The following is a 23145-nucleotide window of genomic DNA, read 5'->3' as shown; positions in this document are numbered from 1 at the left end:
CATCAGCAAAAAAACAAATCAAATTCCTTTTTAGCAAAGCCTTTAATTTTTAACACCTTTATCACACTGCCTTGGACAAATCCTGACATTTTATTTGCTTCAATACCCTAAAAGGTTCATTTTGTTACACTATGGATAGAGCGACCGTTTAAAGGAGTCTGACTCCAACAATAACCTTGGCTGACAACGAGGAGTGAACAGTTCCTATTCAAAGTAAAGTCAAGCAGCAACAGAAAATGCTGCAATAAAGTAGGATAACTACAGGAGGCCTTCCAATCTTCCATTTGATGTTCTGATCTGCTCTACGCTCCTTATTTGCTCAAACTTTACGTATCTCGTAGAATTAATGGCCCCGTGTTCAAGAGAATTCCTTTAATTAGCAATAAAGTAAAACTTCGCTGTTTCAAATTCATGTTCTGTTGCCAGTAATTAACACGTACAACACAGTCATCCCCTCACCAGGTGGTGGAATGCTAACTTTTATGTGCTACAGGCTTCGAGTTATGTTGAGTATAACGTTGGCTCATGAAGATTAAGCCCACAGCAGTCTGAGTATAGGCTCTGCACAAATATGGTTTCAGTCAGAGAACAATATGAGAATATCCGATAGCCTCACTGGACTAATAGCATCCAAGAAAGATATCAAAGGAAACATATATTCAGCCAAGCTCCCATAATTCACCATTTTCATCGTTTTGGAAGACTGCAGGATACCTTCTTATTCCTCTCATACATTTTTGTCGTTTTTTTTCTTATTTATTTATTCTTTTTTCTAGAAAGGCCATTCTTTAACTCGTTGGTAATTGCTTTTGTAACGGGACCTTTTTTTTATGACTGGAGCTCTGCTCCGGCGTTATGACATGGAGGGAGTTGAGACACTGCAGAGGCTCGAATTAAACACGCCGTTTCTCCACGAGGCTTCCCGCCCGCTACAGATGAGAACAGCCTGTTTGAAAGGAGCAAAGATGGAGAGCAGATTTTATCTGTTGTTTAGGTGAAACCTCGACTACACCAGCCTCAAAAATGTTGTAATAGTTTTCTTCTACCCATGTGAGGAGGGAGAGTGACTGCTTACAGCCCCTTCTGCTGTGCAGTGGTGCTGTCTGCCTGAGCACACCATAATGCCCAGCACAGTTTCATATGGAAAAGTGCATAGGGACCCCAGCACAAGGAGAAAGACAGACAAGTATAACTATTTATGTGTCCAGCAACCCTTCTAGGCAACAACTCAGGCAGATCTAAAATCCTAAGGAGGCCAAAATGTTTTGATGGCATTTACGATCTTAAAAAATATCATGTTAATGCTCAATCTGAACAAATCCACCTTTTTATGTATGGCTTGGGTCTGCGTCATGAAAGCTGCACTTTGTTAAAGTTATGGACGCACAAATCCACACGTCTTTCCGTGCGGCTCCGTCTCATCTTGTTTCTATTTCTCGACACATCAAAACAATATCATGTTGTTCAGACTTAATGCAGTTATTTTTGCATTTGTGTCTGAAAAAAACGGCATATGTCTTCAATACAGGTGGTAAACAGACACTCTTATACTTTGGGAACTGATATGTCCATGCCTGGTTGAGCAGTCTATATGTCTGAGAAGACTTGAGAAGACCAAGTCTCCTGTATGATTGATTGGTTCGATGAGAACCACAAATGCAGTCACACACAGGCAAACACACGCACACACGCACACACACACACACACACACACACAGACAAACACACACTAATGCTGGTGTGTCTACCTACAGAATATGCAGCACCTTAATCTATATAACTACATCACTCATTCTAGACTATTACTTCAGAATATGCCTTTAGGGGTGTGTGTGTGTGTGTGTGTGTGTGTGTGTGTGTGTGTGTGTGTTGTTTGTTCTTGGTCTCAAGTTGCTTCATGGCTGATCAGCAGGCATTACATGAAACCTCTTCCCATATCTGGGCCTGTATGGCCCTCATCAGTATGGTCCAACCAGGCCTCCTTCACTGGGAGATTGGGTTTCTGCTGGGGGTTTCCTGTGGGGTTAGTGGCTGGAAACCACAGTCACTGACAGTTTAGTGGATCTAACTGATGACTGTTACGTGGTGAATACTGCATTCCATTGCAAAAAGCATTAGACACCGGTTAATGTATGTGAATCAATGCAAGTGTGCGCACAGAGAGACACACACACACACACGCACACGTGCATGCGTGCATACAAACAAACAAAAAAGCCTATAACAAACACATAAAACACCAGGATACCGGCAGTTAACGTCCAGCTGGAGGTGGAGTGAGAGAAAAGGCACTCCCGTTGAGAAGACAGCAGTTGTGCGAAAGGAGTTTCCTCCCATCTCTCCTTTTTTTTCCTTCTATTTACAGTTAAGACTTTCTGGTCTCCTGTGCCGGGTACTGCGTCTAATTCAACCCAGACATCCGCGTGTTTACTGTGCAAAACCCCCGCACAATGTTCAACTCAGAACAGTCTCGTTCTCCCGTTCCTTACGTCTGTCCTGAAGTACCGTGTTACATGGCTGACGGCGACCGTCATCTCCGCTTACATGTCAGTAAGCGCGGCCACATGCGGCCTTTATCAATACGGCAACATGATATAGACTATCGATACGAAAGTGGATGTAGCCGTGGGACATCGGCATCAGGACGCAGCCCAGACGTGGGCCAGGCGTGGCGTTTGACGTCTGCGCTTCTTTACACGGGTTGACATTCTGTCTGTAAAACCCAGGTGTGGGTCTGCATCATGTCCGCTGTTCAGTGGTCAACGGTTCCCCCTGCCCTAAATACAAAATCAGGAGGCACCACGCTCTTATAAAAGAGCACAGACGCGAGCCATGTTGGCCAATGGCGGAGGCCGGCCCCATGTCGGCCAATGGCAGAGGCCGGCCCGATCGCGTCCTGTGCTCTCTTGTGTCACAGCCTCATCTGTGGGGTAAAAAGCATCTCCGCAGATCACATGCTCCTCCCACTGGAAGCAAACAGGAGAAAGTTGTTTATGCTCGCGCTGCGGTAAGACGCCTCGCTCAGAGCTCCCAAGCTGTTGCCCAAATAATTGATTATTTGCTCCATGGTGGGGAGCACGGGGGCAACTCTGGCCGACGGGCAGACTAATCTCCCAAACGCAGCGCTGGAGATTTGCATGTCCAGGGGAAAGGGGCATTAGCGTGTTTCCCACACCGGTTATCCATCAAACATCTGAGAAAAGGGTTTACACAGAGAAAATCAAAACAACAGTGCACTCACGCTCTCGCTCACTCTCTTTCACACACACACACACACACACACACACACACACACACACACACACACACACACACAAACAAGTGCAGAGAACAGATGGTTTTGGAGATAGGATGATCTAAAGGAGTTCCTGGAAGCCCGTTTGACACAAGCGATTCTTCTAATGAAACGAGACAAGATGCAGTTTGACATCAGTCTCCTCTTTCATCCTTTCCATGCTGATGTTGCACTCACACATACAAAAGCACAAACACACACGCACACACACACATGTAAACATGCAAAAAATGTAAACACACACACAGTATGCAGAGGTATCACGTCTTGTTTTTCCATGGGGACTGTGACCCTGACAAGTATCCTGCAGAGTGGCACTCAAAGCCAACAATAAAGCCCTCTCACATACAATGCATTATTAATTTTCATAATATTTATATTATATATTATTAGTAGTACACTCTGCAATCACAGATGGGGTCACTCAGGAACAGACCCCATCTGTGATTGGGGTTTTTGATTTTAGAACCTGACACGGACTGTCCTTGACAAGCTTTCAACTCTGTTTATGTCTGACCCCATTATTTAACATTGGGTGGGTGTGGCAGGGGTGTGGGTGGTGAGTATGGGTTTTTGGGGGTGCAGTCCGGGTGGGGGTAAGTGCGGTGGGGGTGTGTGGGGGAGAACAACACTGGGAGGGCCACTGGTAATCACTTCCACATGCACGTCCTCCACACATGCAAAGTGCCGTCGAGGTGCTGTTCCGTAATGCTAATGGCAGCCCAGAACCTAAGGGCTCTTGGCAAAAGGGGCCAGCAGGAATGCACAAGCTCATGTGTTCTCTCTCTCTCTCTCTCTCTCTCTCTCTCTCTCTCTCTCTCTCTCTCTCTCTCTCTCTCTCTCTCTCTCTCTCTCTCTCTTTCTGCCTTTAACTCTCTTTCTCTCTGGCTGTTTTATCTAGGCAATTCTTTTTGTAGGTTTCTTAGGGGCCACTTTGAATCAGACTATAGGCAGACTGGGGATGGAAATAAGATACTTCTCTCCCTCTCCCTTTCCATGTGTCTATCTCTCAGTCTCATTTTTTCTTTCTCTCTATTTATCTGTATTCCTCTGCCCCTCTCTATCGCTCTCTCTCTCTCTATCTCCATCCCCTTCTCTCTCTCTCTCTCTCTCTCTCTCTCTCACAGACACACACACACACACACACACACACACACACACACACACACACACACAGATACACACTCTCCCTCCCTCCCTCCACCTACTTCTCTGCTGTGTGCGTACCTGGCTCTTGATGAGGTCATCGTCCCGGTGGATCTGTAGCACATAGCCGCTGTTGCATGTGACGGTGCAGCGAGCCCCATTGAAGTAGCCACCACCGCTACACCTCAGCTCTGCATTGCGGACCTTCGGTTCCTGGCAGTCAATGGCCTCGCAGGAGTAATGAACACAACTGGGGGGAGGGGGGGATAGAGAGAGACAGAGAGAGAGAGAGAGAGCGAGAGAGAGAGAGTGAGTAAGGGAGGGATACATAGAAAGAAAGAGGAGAGAAAGAAATGACAGAGATGGGGAGACAGTGAGAGAGGTAGGGAGAGAGAGAGAGGGAGAGAGAGAGAGAGAGGTAGGGAGAGAGAGAGAGAGGGAGGGAGAGAGAGAGAGAGAGAGAAGGGCTGCTTAGTGGCTGTCGCACACAAACTGCACTACGTCATCCCCCAGACAGCTCTGGGGACTAACAGTGGAACAGTACATGTCACATTCAACTCCGGCGAGACGCGCACACCGCGGTCATCCTGACATTAATCTTCATTACTCTGGCAACAAAGCCATGGGGAGGGTAGCTGCAGTATAAATAGGATATGCTTGGCCCACTCTTCCCACGACTGGAGCTAAACAAATGAGTGCCTCCGACACCACCACCACCACCACCACCACCACCACAGTGGAAGCGGTGTATCAGGAGATGGAGCTCAGCTCGGAGCACGGCAGCAGCAGACCAGAAGCTCCACTCTAAGCTGTGTCCTAAACGAGGCCTTTAGGGCCAATCAGGGAGTGCCTGCGAGGAAGACCTGCAGGAGACAGCGCTCTGAAGCTGGGACAGCTACACGGCATTCTGCTCTGTCCTGGTCTAGAGGTCAAAGCAGGCTTCTCGTGTGCCGCATTAAAAGTGGAACGCAGGGGGAGACGGCGTGTCCAGACCAGGCGGGCACACATAACAGCACCAGCGAACACGCCCCTTCCCACTCCGGCCAGGCACAGACAAATAAAGGAAATCAATCAGCACATCAGTCAGCTGTTGGATCATTAACACATGGCTGTGCCTTGATTGAATCAGCATGGAGAAAGAGCAAGACAGAGGAAGAGGGGGATTGGGTTACAGACAGAGGGGATGATATTATATATATATATATATATATATATATATATATATATATATATATATATAACACACACACACACACACATCTCTCTCTCTCTCTCTCTCTCTATATATATATATATATATATATATATAGAGAGAGAGAGAGAGAGAGAGAGAACAAGAGAGAGAAGAGAGAGAAAGAAAGCTCTTTTTAATGAATCAATAGACTATTAAAATAAATGACAACCCAATATCTCAACTTTATGAGCGTTGCACCCCGGATATTTTATTTCCTTCACTTTGAGCACGCAGCCGTCTCCAGCCACGCCTCTAACAACGTGACAACAACGGCAAGAACTGGAGCCGGGCCTCGAATTGTCGCGCTGTTGTTGTCAAGTTTTAACTCCGTTCACAGTTTGCATACTGCGATTCATGTGTCTGCCAGGGCTAAATGCTAAGCGCTCATTAAAAAAAAAAAAAAAAAAAAAAAAGAAGTCAGAGGAAAAAAAAAAAAAAAAAAAAAACAACTTAAAACTGGTATGCTGAGGCAGCAGTTTTGAGTTTTTAGCTGACCAAGTGGTATGGTGGCAGACCTGGAGGGCGTTTGAGAGGGGGTCACTTTCCCAAACCCAGAAGCCAATAATGGGCCGAAGTGAGGGTTTAAGATTTCACCCACACATAAGGTTTCATCTGGCAGAAATAAAAATATCTGTATCTAGCTTTTCAAAACCGTCGAAAGGTTTCACGTTAGCTGTGGGAGAAAAATGTGCTCTGACGAACATGTCGTGGGCTACAGGTATTTGATTACACGCACAACTGTTTCCTCGCAGCAGCAGTGATACACAATGTCAATAAATCTTGCACTGTGACTTCTGCCAAGACCGAGAACTCCCTGGTTTGTTTTCATGTTACTCAGCATCTGATTACACGCACAACCGTCTTCGATAACAAATACGACACAAAGCATACAAGAAATACAACAGTCAAAATCAACCCATCAATCAAGCGACCATAATTTTTGTAGTTTGAAGTTTGCAATTGTTCGTAACTGTCTGTCCTCTGAAACCTGAACTTGCTTCAGAGGAAAGATTTAATGGGGGTAGCGTCCTTTTTTAAAGGTACCAGTGTTCACGCACTGAACTGCAAACTTTAGTATCTAAACTTGCGGTCGGCACCGGCTCCTCCATCTTCCTTCCAGCAGGACTCCTGCAAAGCCCGGGCTGGCGCACAAAGACCATGGGAGGAATGAACAAAACACATTCCACCACCACATCCAAATATGCAGGGGAACGCCAGGGCTTTTGTTTAAAAGGCCTGGAATGGTGGAAAAAGGGGGCGGGGATTAAAGGTGGTCACAATAATGACCCTTGTTATTAACAGCACCGGGAATTGCAGATGAGGGGCTCAACAGAGGTACGGGCATTACGGGAAACACGCCGCTGACAGCTACAAGTCATCGGCTGCCTCCGAACACCACGTCAAACACAAAGGCCAGAAGACCAGGAGTATCAGGAGCATGGATCATATTTGGGTTGTGTGTGTGTGTGTGTGTGTGTGTGTGTGTGTGTGTGTGTGTGTGTGTGTGTGTGTGTGTGTGTGTGAATGCACATTACAAGTGTGACACTGAGCAGCCCCATAGTGGTATAAAGCACTCTGATGCAAATCATTGTTGTCAATATAAGAAGTGGCCCTTTCCAGCATTTGCAGATTACTATAGCCGTGTAATTTATAGGCTGGTATGGCAATCACCCAGGCCTCAATGAACAAGATGGAATAATACAGCCGCTTTAGCTGAACACAAAATGTTTTCATTTAAAAGATCACATTGCTCCCAGAAAGCACTGGAGCTAGGGTTATTGGTCAATCTCAATTCAGGCTTTGAGAAAGTGAAATGGCTAATTGATATGGATATATTCCTTTCAGCCTTTTACCAGTTCAGAACTCCAAGATAAGTGAGTCCAGGCACGATGCTGATTTGTCTGTGTCCATATAACCCTTTTGTGAGGGAGACATATGTATGACATTAATTACACACTGTTAAAAGACTAAAAAGCCCGTGGTGAAGGACACATTCTTAGGACACTTAAAACGTCTGTTCGGAACTGCAGCTCCAGGTCCCTGTACCCTGTGTCTCTGGGAAACCGGCCTTGCGTGGCCACTGACGCCCACACCGTAGCTTACCTCTGACCCATTGGGTTGTAGATCTCGTTGCTCTGACAGCCGCTGATGGTGATGGGGTCGAAGAACTGGAAGGAACGCAGGCCCACGCCCGAGATGGCCACCAGTTCGGAGCGGAAGGTCAGGAGGATGGCCTTGGTGTGGTAGAAGGCTACGCTCAGGTCATGACTCACAGGGATCACCAGGGGGTTGGTCCGACAGCTCAACCGCCAATCACCTGCAGGGGGAGGCGGGGTCTTGTTCATTTAAGCAAGGCTGTACTCAGAAACTATGAATTAGGGTCATAAAGTCCAAAAAATTATGCATATCAAACACAATGGTTCATATATTCTGCATCTTTAGAAAAGTCTGTCCTGCTAAGGCAGGGACAAGAATCTCGCTTCGACACTCATATCAATCTAAACATTTGAATCATCCACACTTGTAATTCTTCACACACCTAGACTGTGCATCTTCTCCTTGGTGTCTACCAAGTGCACAGTGATGTTGCACTGGGTCTGATCCAGGAAGCTGGTTCCGTCGGCAGCCAGGTGCACAATGACTGCAGCAGCTACCATGGGGTGATAGAAGTAGGCCTGCAAGAGGACATGTCACAGTGGGCCGTTACGCGGATCTTAGCTGGTTAGAGGTACGTTAAGAACATATGCAGGTCGCAGGAACTGAGGGATCCAGAAGATTTCAGAGGAGCTGACTCTCCATTTGTAGCTGCTGGTAAACAGCATCAAGTCTTTCCCCACGAAGTACATTTACAACTGGTTGACTTTTCCAAGCTGTTGGATGTAAAATTGGAAGTGATACGATGCTATCGGGACTGTGTCCCACGCAACTGAGTTCTCACACATCTGGGTTCTCTACATCTTTGATTCATTGCCAGCGTTACTAACATTACTAACATTACTAACATTACTAACATTACTGACCGAAAGATAAAAGGTGAAGGGAGAGAGCAATGCAAGTCCTGCTCACCTTCAGCCAGTACTGGGGGTACCAGATCTTCGGAGGGGCTTCGCGACAGGGAAACCAAGCGTACTGGGAAACGCCGTCCGACAGGTCGAACACCTTGGACAGACACGTCTGTGGGGTTGGAAGAGGGAAGGAAAACAGCAAGTTTAAAGCGCTTTTAGCAGAACTTCCAACAGAAGTGCTTATCAGCCAGGAGGTCTTGTCTGTCGAGGTTCGACTCTGACGTAATTCTCTGGAAAAGGAAGCCGGTGGTTAGCTCCTCCCATGAATTGTCACCTAGGAGATGCAAAGGAACTTATCATAGCTTACTCAATTACTATCTTATATTGAGTGTTACGCAGGAGACAGCCTAGCAGTACATGACCTGAAAAGCTTTTGATCTGCCCTCAAAAACCACAATAATAATTCCTGACCCCCCCACCATCACCTTGTCAACTATTATTTTGATAAATGTAAACCTTGGGACCAAATGAACCAGATGTAGACTCATAATCCCTGTAACTACTCTCAACTCTCACCTTCCACAGTCTTTTCGGACTGCTTCTTCTTTATGTTCATTCACACATACGTTATATACATATTTATTTTTAAAGTATACCTTAAATACATTATAAATTACACAGGCAGTCACTCACACATTTATTTTCCCATCACATTCGCTTGCAGTCATGTGCTAAAGCTCCAGTCAGGAAATGCTGCCACCTGGCCAAACAACTTCCGACAGCCACGCAAGCTCCAAGATGGTCATGGAGAGGTCACTGAGGTGTCTCAGTGTCTCGTGGAAGTGTTTCACGGAAGTGCGATTCCAAGCATACACTGCACATGAGTCTGTGTGTTACACGAGGGCTGACCTAGCACTATCATAGACTGAATCTGTATTTTGAGGTTAAGATAGGATCATTGAACAACTTTGCGGAAAAAAAAAAACAACGGATCGGTTATACGGTTCTTTGTTGTTGTTTTTCTGTTTTTTTGGGTTCATTTTTTCCAGTGATGAAGGCAGGACACAAACCTCCATGTTCCATGACAGCACACGAGGACCTTTTGTTGTGCCCTTTCCACTGATTCAGCGCAACTGGACACGAGTAACCTGAGCTCCGGTGCAAGCCTCCCTGATAAAACCATTGATATCTGCCTCACAGATCTGATGATTTGACTGATGTAGAGATGTTCCACAGGTGAGATGTCTGAAGGTTGACACAAGGTGGAATGCGAGGACTCGCCCTCGGTGACTCCAACGCACCCTTTTTCCACTGGCGTAACCTTGTGGCAACGGCACGTTATTCACAGCTTGAAAACAAATACCCTGCACAAGCTTGAACTGAACTCATAAACCCCTTAAATGCCTTCATACCACCACCACGACCACCAGCACCTTCCCAAATTGCTGTTATATAATTGATCTGTCTCCCACTGTACAACCGCCTGCGAATGGAGTCATCATTATTTTGATTTGGTTGTTAGGGAGAATAAATACATCCAGACACCGTGAGACACCCCCCCACCCCGGGGGGGGGGAGCGCAGAGAGGAAGCATCCCCATGGACAGCATTCCAGCCCCATGACATCACTGCTAAACCACAACACAGCCGCCAAAGCCAGGTCTAACACAAGCTACGCACGGGGGGAAAATAAACCAATAAAACAAATGATGTACAATAAATCGTCAGAAACCACAAGTTGCAAGAATGTGAGGTAGTAAAGTAGGGAAGGAGGTGGGAGAAACAGCACGCTAAATGTTCCCGAGCTTGTTGAGACTCGCCGCGCTCAGACCGAGGACTCAGAGAGCCGCCAAACGCAATCACGCTATAGGGCTCGATTATAGTGGCACGGGGTCACGAGGTCACGGTGGCACGGGGTCGCGGTGGCACAGGGTCACAGAGCGCAGCGCCAAACCTAAATTCATTATGCAATACAAGCATGGATTATAAATGCAGAAAAAAACTTGACAGGAGTTGCTGAAAAATCCAAAGATGTTCCAGGTCTGTTGAACTTGTCCCGGCCGCACATCAAGGGCCCACCACAGGATTTCAGGCTTTTTTATTTCACAATGTCGCCAGAGTCGTTTTTGCTGCAGCCTCTCGCAGCCGTTAGCCAACACTGCGCAAACTTTGCACATGCACACCGAGGCCCCCTGCACGCAACTGGATGTTTTGAAGTTAATTATAAGCAAATATCCTCCAGCGTTCACTCCTGAAAACAAAGTCTGCCTGGGATGGCCTGACAATTGCTTCCAAGACGTAATTCAGACCAGCTGTGAAGTTTGAGAGGGAGGGTTTCCACACAGTTCCGCAACCCCCACAACACACACACACACACACACACACACACACGCCGTCCCTCGCCGCCATCACCACCACCCACCCGGCGCAGACCAACACACGCAAAAACACGACCCTCTTGTCTGCAGACCCCAAATTTGGTGGTGAAGTACCACTTTGATAAAAGCGAGTGAAAGGCGGCTCCTCTCCGGGCCCGGGCATTCTCCCTGCGCAGCTGCGTGAACTCCTTCACTCCCAGTCTCCAGCACAGCCACTTGTCTTCCCAGCTTCCCATCTCCACAGCTCGCTAAATGAGATATACCAGCTTCCTCCACAATGGTGCACACCACCCAGAGGGGAGCGAAGTTCTCACGATCATCTGCAGAAGAATCATGGGAGGAAACGAGCACGAGGTGGGAAAAATACCAGCAGAGAAGCAGCCGTGTGGATCCATGATGACTTCCTTTAGTGGGGCTTAATACAGCGGCCAGCGAAGACAACAGGAGCAGCGATGGGGGGGCTGAGAGAGGTGAGTCACAGTGCACACATAGTCCAGGACACTCACAGTGGGAGCTAGTTGGGACGACTGAGCCAGGTGAGTCACAGGGTGCAAACAGTCCAGGACCCTTACAGTGCACACGGTGTAGGACCCTAACAGGGTGCACACAGTCCAGGACTCTCACAGTGCACACACGGTGTAGGACCCTAACAGGGTGCAAACAGTCCAGGACTCTCGCAGTGCACACGGTGTAGGACCCTAACAGGGTGCACACAGTCCAGGACTCTCGCAGTGCACACACGGTGTAGGACCCTAACAGGGTGCACACAGTCCAGGACTCTCGCAGTGCACACACGGTGTAGGACCCTAACAGGGTGCACACAGTCCAGGACTCTCGCAGTGCACACACGGTGTAGGACCCTAACAGGGTGCACACAGTCCCGGATGCTCGCAGTGCACAGCGTAGGGCCGTAACAGGATGGACTCGGTCCAGAACCCTTACAGTGCACACGGTGTAGGACCCTAACAGGGTGCAAACAGTCCAGGACTCTCACAGTGCACACACAGTGTAGGACCCTCACAGGATGGAATCATTCCAGCACTCTCACAGTGCACACACTGTCCAGGACCATTGTAGAGGAATAAAAAAATGGCCGATTTTCTGCAAACTGCTGAAAATGCTGATTCAGGAAGAACTGATTCAGGAGTAAGCACTGCCACTGGAGCAGGACCAGCAGAAACAAAGTAACCAAACAGGGGCTGGTTCAGTACATGTTCAGTACATATGAACTCTCACCAGCAATCAACAGATACCACGACATTCTGGGCATCTACTGATGAGCCAGCACCACCTCAGACTGGTCCTGCACCAGGTCCTGCACCAGGTCCTGCATCAGGTTCTGCATGGTGCTACTGAGGGAAGTAACCGTCACATTAATGCTGACAGCAGCAAAATTGTTGGTCTCATTTTGATGAACAGACTCATTAGTCTCTGGGGATGTGGCTGCCTACTGAATGTTCCGGGTGGGTGCCCTACACAGTACCTACAGAGTGCCCAAGTGCCATCTCTCCTGGGTTTGCTCCTTCTGCCTTAAGAGCCACAACGTTCTCCTTTTGCCTCACTTTCCCCACAGAATCAGGCATCTCCCAGGCAGTGGACATTCTTGGTTTGACATACACTAGCAAATTCGTTTATTTTCCCGGCGCACATTGGATAAACTGTGATTTGTTTTTCCTGCACAGGCTGAGACAAACAGGAAGAGGGCTTTCCAGCAAGCCCCACATCTGTGAGACATTTGCGGGGAGACCTGAGCGAGCTTTGACTCGCCATCTTGACGTGCGAGAAACCCTGCGCAGAGCTTGCCGCGTGAGGTAATGTCCTCTCGAAAAACCTCAACCACGACGGCAAGCAGACAAATCGAAAACCCTCCCCCCCCCCCCCCCCCCCCCCCCCCCCGGTTCACCACCGAGCAATCCAGGGCCCGGCTCGACCAGACGTGCCCGCACGTGACCCCCAGCATGTCACGTCGCGGCCGTCTCCGCTCACCTGTCACCGACCCGGGCTCACGCAGCTTGGCGATAAAGCGAGTCCGGGCCGGACGTCTGGTTCGCAGGTGCGCAGGTGCGCAGACGGCCCGACGGCATCCCGGCAGCGATCCGTCTGTGAACCGCCTCCGCGACGTATCAATGGGGCTCTTGTTATGTCCTCCCAGAACCGCTGGTCATGGTTTGCCAGAAAACCCCCGACGTGTTAACAGCCAACCGCGTAAATCGAGGTTGCCTTCGAGTCCAGTCTCTTATGGGAAAACCAGATGGTTCTTTTAATGATAATTGAAACAGGAGAGGCCCTGGTGGTATGGCAGAGTCACTGTTTCATTTTCTGCCTCTTACTGTGGGCTCGTCTGGGTGGAGGAGCGGGTTTGTATGTTAGCTTCTGAAGTGCAGCAGGACTGTGAAAGTGTGATGTTCGGTAGTACAGGAAACCTGCCGTCGGGTAAGGCTGTTGGGCAGAGCAGATAGCCTGGAATATGCAACATTTGTTTCCATTAGCTGTGCTATGTTACGCTCACTATGAAACTCAAAAATGCTTGAAAATGAAACGTTATTCAGAATCCGCACCAGCTTGTTGGAGCACTGCACAGTCAAATAGTCATAATAATTTCATACTGGTTTTAGCTATACTGATATTGCACCAGGCTATAATATGCAAATGAGCCCACTAACCAATCATAACATTTTGATGTGAGCATCCTCACAATATTCATGCCACAAATGAGTAAATATGAGTAAATCATACTATTCACATAATCTAAGAATAAATAGCTTTTAGCAAAATTATGCAGGCTAATTTTGAACCATGTGTTCACTAATGAGCTTTAATTGCTTGCAAGGCACATCACAATACAAACATGTAGCAATACGATGGACGTGGCTAATTAGCATAATGTAGCTTTTATCATGCGTCAGCCTTTTGGGTTTCAATAACAGGAGGGAGGGATGAAGATTAGCCACTCAACAAAACAATCCCTTGATTGCCTCTGAACACCCTGGGCCACATGATGGAATCTGTGCATGTTCAGTCCTGACTGGGGAGCGGGACGGGCGGGACGGGCTGGACGGGCGGGACTGCTTGGTGCCTTCCTCACCTTTCCTCCGTGATCCTGGGACATCAGGCTCACATGCAACCCACTTTAGCAAAGGCAGCGGATCTGTGCACAAACAGCACAGAGCCTGCAGAAGCTATAGCCCGCAATGCTAATCCACACACACACACACACACACACACACACACACACACACACACACACACACACAAGCATAGCTGAAAGCCATTATCTGAAAGTGACCTTGCAATGAAATGGTGTGTTACTAATGCAACCCCAAGTGCCCCCGGCGCTGGACTGGTGGAGCAGCCACGTGCTGAGAACAGCATAGCAGGGAGCAGGGGTTTGGAAGTGCCGTCACCCCACAGCGCCCCCTATGGGCGTGGGGGTTGTGGGGCTTGCGTCAGCGCTGCATCAGACGTGACGCCCAGACAGGACCCCCACCCGCCACCACCCTCCTCCCACGGCCAGAGCGCCACGTGTTGATTACTGCATCCCAGCTCAGGCAGGTGCAGGATGTGAGGTTGCCTCCATTAACCTCACAGTATGAGGATCAGCAGATACAGCAGACTAGCAAACATGTCTATTTAGGAAAGAGATAAGCCTCAATTACTCTGACTCACTAGTCATTTTAGTATCTGATTATGTAAAAAAAATGTCATTAGCATGGACCCCTCCAGCAAAAGGATACAAAATACTAAAAATTCAACACCAGCAACTGGCCATAGATAATAAACAGTGTGTGTGGAATGTATATGTTACTTTACACTTAAATAATTTTCACTTAGAATGTTATAAATTGGGTGTCAAATTTCAGAATTGCTTAAGCTGACTTCATGCAATGAATGCTACTCTAAAAAACTGGAATGCGATAGAACTCGGAAGATGGTCCCCTCAAAACAATGGCAAAAAATTACATCATCTCCCCACAATACTGATAATCAGGATTGCAGAGTCAAAGTACAAACAAAACCTGTAGCTGAGCAGTTCCTGTGGCATCAGTGTGACATGAACCATAAATCAGGATGTCAGTGTTGCAGGCTTCTGGGTGATTAATTTCCCAAAGCTTGCAAAGCTATTTCCGTCAACACCACTACACCTCGATATCATCCACCGTACGATGTCACCAACTTAACCACTGGCAGCAGCCTAGTTTCAAAGTCTGTTGGACTCTAGAAAGAAATGATGAATAACCAGGAAAGACGCCCCTTAGACTACTGTACAACTGGCTCTCATTTGGGTTTCAAGTCAGTCTCGTAACCAGTGGAATGTTATGCAAAATCATTCAAGTAAATCCTGATTGAATACTGGTGTCTTTTGCTTGGACAAGACATCTTCTGGACAAGACATTTTCAATATTACGTGGGTGAGGAACAGCTGGGGGCTGTGCCAAGTCACTGCTGGTGATTGTAGCTGAGTCACTGCTGGTGATTGTAGCTGAGTCACTGCTGGTCACTGTGGGCGAGTCACTGTTGGTCACTGTGGGCGAGTCACTGTTGGTCACTGTGGACGAGTCACTGCTGGACACTGTGGGTGAGTCACTGCTGGTCACTGTGGGTGAGTCACTGCTGGTCACTGTGGGTGAGTCACTGTTGGTCACTGTGGGCGAGTCACTGTTGGTCACTGTGGGCGAGTCACTTGGTCACTGTGGGCGAATCACTGTTGGTCACTGTGGGCGAGTCACCGCTGGTCACTGTGGGCGAGTCACTGTTGGTCACTATGGACAAGTCACTGCTGGTGATTGTAGCTGATTCACAGCTGGTGATTGTAGCTGATTCACTGCTGGTCACTGTGGACAAGTCACTGCTGGTCACTGTGGACGAGTCACTGCTGGACACTGTGGGCGAGTCACTGCTGTACACTGTGGGTAAGTCACTGCTGGTCACTGTGGGTGAGTCACTGTTGGTCACTGTGGACGAGTCACCGCTGGTCACTGTGGACAAGTCACTGTTGGTGATTGTAGCTGAGTCACTGCTGGACACTGTGGACATGTCAATGTTGGTCACTGTGGACAAGTCACTGCTGGTCACTGTGGGTGAGTCACTGCTGGTCACTGTGGGTGAGTCACTGCTGGTCACTGTGGACGAGTCACTGCTGGTCACTGTGGACGAGTCACTGCTGGACACTGTGGGTTAGTCACTGCTGGTCACTGTGGACGAGTCACTGTTGGTCACTGTGGACGAGTCACTACTAGTCACTGTGGGTGAGTCACTGTTGGTCACTGTGGGTGAGTCACTGCTGGTCACTGTGGGTGAGTCACTGCTGGTCACTGTGGACGAGTCACTGCTGGTCACTGTGGGTGAGTCACTGTTGGTCACTGTGGACGAGTTACTGCTGGTCACTGTGGGTGTGTCACTGCTGGTTACTGTGGGTGAGTCACTGCTGGTCACTGTGGGTGAGTCACTGTTGGTCACTGTGGACGAGTCACTGCTGTACACTGTGGGTAAGTCACTGCTGGACACTGTGGGCGAGTCACTGCTGTACACTGTGGGTAAGTCACTGCTGGTCACTGTGGGTGAGTCACTGTTGGTCACTGTGGACGAGTCACCGCTGGTCACTGTGGACAAGTCACTGTTGGTGATTGTAGCTGAGTCACTGCTGGACACTGTGGACATGTCAATGTTGGTCACTGTGGACAAGTCACTGCTGGTCACTGTGGGTGAGTCACTGCTGGTCACTGTGGACGAGTCACTGCTGGTCACTGTGGACGAGTCACTGCTGGTCACTGTGGACGAGTCACTGCTGGTCACTGTGGACGAGTCACTGTTGGTCACTGTGGACGAGTCTCTGCTAGTCACTGTGGGTGAGTCACTGTTGGTCACTGTGGACGAGTCACTGCTGGTCACTGTGGGTAAGTCACTGTTGGTCACTGTGGACGAGTCACTGCTGGTCACTGTGGATGAGTCACTGCTGGTCACTGTGGGTGAGTCACTGCTGGTCACTGTGGGTGAGTCACTGTTGGTCACTGTGGACGAGTCACCGCTGGTCACTGTGGACAAGTCACTGTTGGTGATTGTAGCTGAGTCACTGCTGGACACTGTGGACATGTCAATGTTGGTCACTGTGGACAAGTCACTGCTGGTCACTGTGGACGAGTCACTGTTGGTCACTGTGGACGAGTCACTGCTAGTCACTGTGGACGAGTCACTGCTAGTCACTGTGGGTGAGTCACTGTTGGTCACTGTGGACGAGTCACTGCTGGTCACTGTGGGTGAGTCACTGCTGGTCACTGTGGGTGAGTCACTGCTGGTCACTGTGGGTGAGTCACTGTTGGTCACTGTGGGCGAGTCACTGCTGGTCACTGTGGACGAGTCACTGCTGGTCACTGTGGGTGAGTCACTGATGGTCACTGTGGACGAGTCACTGCTGGTCACTGTTGGTGAGTCACTGCTGGTGCTCATCTGCAACTTAGCCAAGTCAAAATAGAAGGAATGACTGAACTTTATGGCATACCTTTATACTACGCCATTTATATCAATGTGATTTGCATATGAAAAACATTAGCTTGCTTAACGACATTGTTAAATTAAGACCTGATATTCTAGTAAATGTAATAACATGAGATAGGAGTACAGAAAAAAAAGATTGTGTGCGTGTATGAGTGTGCGTGTGTTTGTGTCTGTGCATGGATGTGTGTGTGTGAGTGTGTGTCTGTCCAAGCATCTGTGTGCCTGTCTGTGTGTGTTTGTGTGTGAGGGAACACAGTGTCAAACACAAAAACACAGAAGGCTCATATAAAACTCACTCAGGCAGTTAAACTACCCAGTGGATGGGAAGATCCGCCTCTGTTCTGGGGAAGGCGGGGAGCCCTCCCGTTCCACATGGTGTTCATCCGTATATTTTCATATCCGGCGAGATGACTCGCTCATGGCCTGGGAACCGCCGCAGACGAGCGGCGTCCTCCGAACCACCAGACGCTTCCTCGCTGATTCATCCGTTCGGGACACGTCCTCGGCCACGGAAAAGCGCCGGAGCGCAGCAGGATCCGCGCCAGACTGCTGCCGGCGACACCGACCTGCTGCCGAGGGAACGGTTTAACGTTCGGCCGCGCTCGGAGGAGCGGGTCTAGACGACAAGCATGTCAAACCGGGCAGGCTGCTGGTTGGGGTGCTCCAGACGAGCCCTGCCAAGAACATTTCTACCCAGCCCACACAGAGAGAGGAGAAAGGAGCAGCAAAGACATCCTGTTCCTTCTGCTCATGAGATACATGCACACATGGTCTTTAAACTGTCGGATGGAGAAGGTTTCGATTCGTGTGCGTCTGCGCGCGCGTGTGTGTCTGTGTGTGTGAGGGCATGTGTTCTCACATGTGCCTTTGAGAAGAATGAAAATCTGTTCCTTTGACCTAAAAGGCTGAGTGTTCTTCAGATAGCTAGCAGCACCTTCCACACAGACACAATTACCCTCCCTCTCCTTTCTCCTCTCCTTTCTCCACTCCTGCCTCCACGGATCGCTTTCATGTATCCGGGCTGATCGTTATCCACTCCCTATGTAGCTCCCTATGGGGCCTATGAAGGACCAGACCTGGCCCAGGACCTTCTGAAGGTGGGAACATGAGCACTAAAGTAAGAAAACATCAACAACAACAGCCACAAAACATCAGGAAACATGCGTCGGGGAGATGGGTCTTCACCTGGATGATCTGGGCATGATCAAAAGATCCAGACAGGGCAAGGCAGGGCAGGGCCGTGTTTACCACACAAGTACTTCTGTACACACTGTATCTCTGATTGACGAAGATGAGATATGCCATTGATATGCAATCTCAAAGCCAGGTGAGTACATAATTACATTGAATAGGCTCTCAGAAGTTGATGGGGAGCTCGGAGGGCCGGGTTTGCTACACGTGTGCATTTCTGCCCCATCAGCTGACTTAGGGTGGGCACTAAAGCACGGAGGGGCAGGAATTACTCCAGGTGGCCTATAGGTACACCTGACTACGAATGCACTCTTCTCTGTTAAATGACAGCTGGTTGGTTGACCTCAAATGTCACGATAAAGAAGGTGAAAAACCTCCCAAGACCCTGAAATGTGTGCACTATAAAGTATGCACTCTGTTTAAGGGAAGTGTAGCATTTATCCCAGTGATGGAAAACACATAGATGACTCGGCAGGGATGACACTGTGTGTGTGTGTGTGTGTGTGTGTGTGTGTGTGTGTGTGTGTGTGTGTGTGTGTGTGTGTGTGTGTGTGTGTGTGTGTGTGTGTGTCATTTATGCTGACAAGAGTGCAGGGAAGGGCAGGTCTGGCATATCAGATGCTGTTAGCGTGAAATAAACACAGACATCTGTCATCTGATGTGAGGAAGAGCGCGACTCAAAGCCGCAAGTGTCCCACTCCAGTGGCCCTCACAGTCGCATGTCCCCCGTCCCGGAGCCTTCTGGGCCCTGGGCTCCTCCCCGGCTGGGCCCGCCTCAGCTGGAAGGGCCAGGTCACCGCGCATGGCGTCACCCGGGTCGGAGTGTAATTTTGGGAGACAGCTGTAGTGTCCTCCACACTGGGGGGGTTTAGGTGGGTGAATGGCCGGCAAGCGGTGTGCGGAAGCTCGGCTTTGAACCGAGCCAGAGTTACCCGAAAAATAAGTGCCCTGTTGCCAAGCGCCACATCCCCACGCGGTGGCAACGGAGTCGTCAACCACGGGAGGAAGCCGGCGAAACACACATGACAAGCGAGGAAACAAGCCCTTAAAAACAGCCAGCATCATGTATCACACCGCTGCTGTTTGATGTTGGGAGATTTGACGAAGATAACAAGAAGCAATTACAGGAATGGAACGTATGGAACGTGAAAGAGAGACGATAGTCCAAATAAAAACGAATGCAACGATGACCGGATCGTTCTTCTAATCTGATGCAGGACGGAGACCATGCATGGCCTGTTTTAGCCTGCCTCTTGGGAGATTAAAGTGTACGTTTACGCCATGTTCTGGCCAAGACCAGTGACGTCCTAGAGCACAACAAACGCAGAACTGCAAGACATTCATGATAGTGTGAGTCTGCAGATATGAGTACACATCGCTCCAGTGTGTGTGTGTGTGTGTGTGTGTGTGTGTGTGTGTGTGTGTGTGTGTGTGTGTGTGTGTGAGTGTGTGTGTGTGTGTGTGTGTGTGTGTGTGTGTGTGTGTGTGTGTGTGAATGTGTGTGTGTGAGTGTGTGTGTGTGAGTGTGTGTGTGTGTGTGTGTGTGTGTGTGTGTGTGTGTGTCCTTCATTGCACTCGGAATTCACCCACAGATAAGATCTGTCTACTTGACCTGCTGGACTGTGTCCTCTTCACAGGGGTAAATCCTTTAGGAATGCATTCCATAAGAGCTCTGCCTCCTCCCAGAGGGGGGTGAAGTGCTCTTTCAAACACTTGTCTGCCTCTTTGATGAAGAACACGTCATCGATGTCCCATAATGCAGTGTGTTTTTCATCCTGCCCCCGCACGCAGAAAGCTTGCAAACGAACCCTGCGACATCAGTGCACTTAAAGACATTTGACTGCCACTGACTTATAGATAATGGTTTAGCTTTTCCCATAATGAATAATCCAAAGGTTGACAAACAGGATATAGGATATATGAAGCTTACTGTAAATCTCAATGACCGCTGTTGAAAATAGCAGGAAAACCAGTATGATTTTCCTCGGTTATGATTTGGAACTCAGTTTTCATAAGACACTTCAATTAAAATAAAAAAAAAAACCCAACAGTAAATCTGTGTGAAAAGAAATAAGACATTTCCAGCACTGGTTTATTGCATTTTCCAGCATGTGATCATAAATAAAAAAATTAAAATGAAAAAAAGGCTTTCACGATACGTGTCGTAGTCACCGTTTCCTCGGCCCGAAGTGTTTCAGCTACTCTTAGGCGTCCATGACTACGAAGGCTGATCATCCCGTGTGTGTCAGCGGGAGGATCATCGCACAATGACTCACGGTGTGTAGGGAACCCACCTTAGTGACGGCCGGGTAACCCGCGGCAACTTCTGCTGGGCAGTACAGCCTCTCCTCGTGAGAAGCCTCCACAGAGGTGGCCCACTGGTCCAGGAAGCCACTCGGAGTGTAGAGGCCACAGTCCTTCACGCTGGTCTCCCGCTCAAAGTCCTCACACACTCCGTCGCCGTCGTAGTAGTAGCACATGCTGGGTTCGTCTGTGTGAGAGTGTGTGTGTGTGAGAGAGGAGAGAAAGTTCACGTGTCACATAGAGTAATTCTAGAATATATGTAATAATAACACATCTCAGAATATACAAATAAGAATAAAATCTATATATATATATATATATATATATATGAAATGATTTCACTTTGATGATATAAGTTGATAAGTCTGAGAAAGGAAGAAATCCGTCCCCCCCCCCCCCCCCTCTCTCTCTCTCTCTCTCTCTCTCTCTCTCTCTCTCTCTCCCAATCTCTCCCTCTGTCTCTCTGTTTTGTGGATTTATCTGTTCTGCATTTTAGGGCATCTGTAACTGCTGTAACTGACCAGAAGAAAGCTGCGCTGAAATTAGACGCTACAGACGACGTAGCCCTAAGCCCATTCCGGAACAACCTGTGCTGACTAGATCCGAGGGACCCGGTGAGCCGGGGACTCGACTGTGACCCAAATGATGCAGCTTCCACTTCTCCAACGCCACTTTCAACGCCACTCCAGTGAGAGCCGCAGCCCTCAGAACCAGAGCGATGTGCCAGAGAAACTGCTGGCCTCAGAGTTTTCTAGGCTCCAGCACAGGACCAGGCAGTGACAGGAATCTGAACCCAGTGACACACCAGGCCACGGAGGGGGAGGTGGGAGGAGGTGGGAGGAGGTTGGGGGAGGCAGGGGTGTCTTAGGAGGAGGTGGAGGCGCTGTCCTGCCAGATACAGCAGCAGGTGCCTTTTACAGAGGAGCGATGTCTTTCTGATGTGGGGCTTCTCTGTCTTTAGAGAAGAGACAGAGTGGAAGCAGAGAGCGTCTGGATCCTAGTCCCAGCGCCCTCCTGAGATGTTTCTGGCCACGCGAGGCTTGGTTTCAGGCCCCAAAAAAGAGAGGGATGCAGAAATAAAGGTAGGTTTCCCCAGCGACGGCCAACGCAGGAAAGAGGGATTCACAAAGAAACGGGATCTGATGAATTTGTCAGATTAAAAATCTGTCATCTTTATTTAGAGAGAAATGTATGGAGAGAGAGATGAGGAGAGAGAGAGACGCTGAGAGAAGGACAACAGAACAAGATCTGCAAAAAACTATAAAGACAAAGTCCAAGAGGGACAGATGAGTTTTCCAGACATTGTAGCTGGAGACTACACTCAGATCAGTCTCCATCACGCTTCCTACACTGTCTGACACACACACACACACACACACACACACACACACACACACACACACACACACACACATACACACACACACACACACACACACACCTCTACTGTCTCTTATTCTCCCTCTCCCCCAGTTCCCTCGCACTCACTCACTCCATCCTCTCCCTCACTCTTCCTCACTTGAAGTCTTCTTCTGTTTTGCCCTCCCTCTTACATCCCCAACACTCTCTCTCTCTGTCTCTCTCTGTCCGTCTCTCTCTGTATCTCTCTCTCTGTCTCTCTCTTTCTTTTCCTCTCTCTCTCTGTCTGTCTCTCTCTCTCTGTATGCCTCTCTCTCTCTGTCTGTCTGTCTCTCTCTCCCTGTATGGCTCTCTCTCTCTGTATCTCTCTCTCTCCTCTCTCTCTCTCTCTCTCTCTCTCTCTCTCTCTCTCTCTCTCTCTCTCTCTCTGAGAGTCAGGGGTTCCAGTAATGGGGGGGGTGGGGGGATGGCGTGCCAAGCTGGCCTCAACACAAATTCCACTGCTTCCTTCAGTCTGGCTCTGTCGATGTTGAAACGAGGGGCTGCAGAAGGGGGCACACACACACACACACACACACACACACACACACACACACACACACCACATAGCCCTTCTCTGTCTCTTATCCTGTGCTGTTCTCCATGAAGGTGTTGGGAGAAAGACTCCACAGCAGGCTTCGCTAAGTATGTAACAGCCTGGACTCCAACCAGATTAGCAGACTAAGCTGCACAGCTCTGGTAT

General features: G+C 48.9%; 2 protein-coding genes across 2 annotated transcripts in view; both read right to left on the bottom strand.

The window, feature by feature from the left end:
* Positions 1–23145, bottom strand: part of pappaa (pregnancy-associated plasma protein A, pappalysin 1a) — an 80487-nt gene that overhangs the window by 23193 nt on the left and 34149 nt on the right. The window contains exons 11-15 of the mRNA XM_077011456.1: positions 21035–21231; positions 8742–8849; positions 8215–8350; positions 7779–7992; positions 4523–4691 (exon numbers count right to left, since the gene is read on the bottom strand). Of these exons, the coding sequence (XP_076867571.1) occupies positions 4523–4691; positions 7779–7992; positions 8215–8350; positions 8742–8849; positions 21035–21231 (824 nt within the window). The remainder of the gene's footprint in view (positions 1–4522; positions 4692–7778; positions 7993–8214; positions 8351–8741; positions 8850–21034; positions 21232–23145) is intronic.
* Positions 12328–17501, bottom strand: LOC143518330 (uncharacterized). Its single transcript, XM_077010767.1, is given in 5 exon segments — positions 12328–12504; positions 14084–14205; positions 15463–15617; positions 15739–16441; positions 16601–17501. Coding segments are annotated over 5 exon segments (2058 nt in total).

Source organism: Brachyhypopomus gauderio, chromosome 7 (assembly GCF_052324685.1).
Source record: "Brachyhypopomus gauderio isolate BG-103 chromosome 7, BGAUD_0.2, whole genome shotgun sequence".
NCBI classification, from domain to species: Eukaryota; Metazoa; Chordata; class Actinopteri; order Gymnotiformes; family Hypopomidae; genus Brachyhypopomus; species Brachyhypopomus gauderio.
This window is presented reverse-complemented; position numbering and strand designations above follow the sequence as displayed.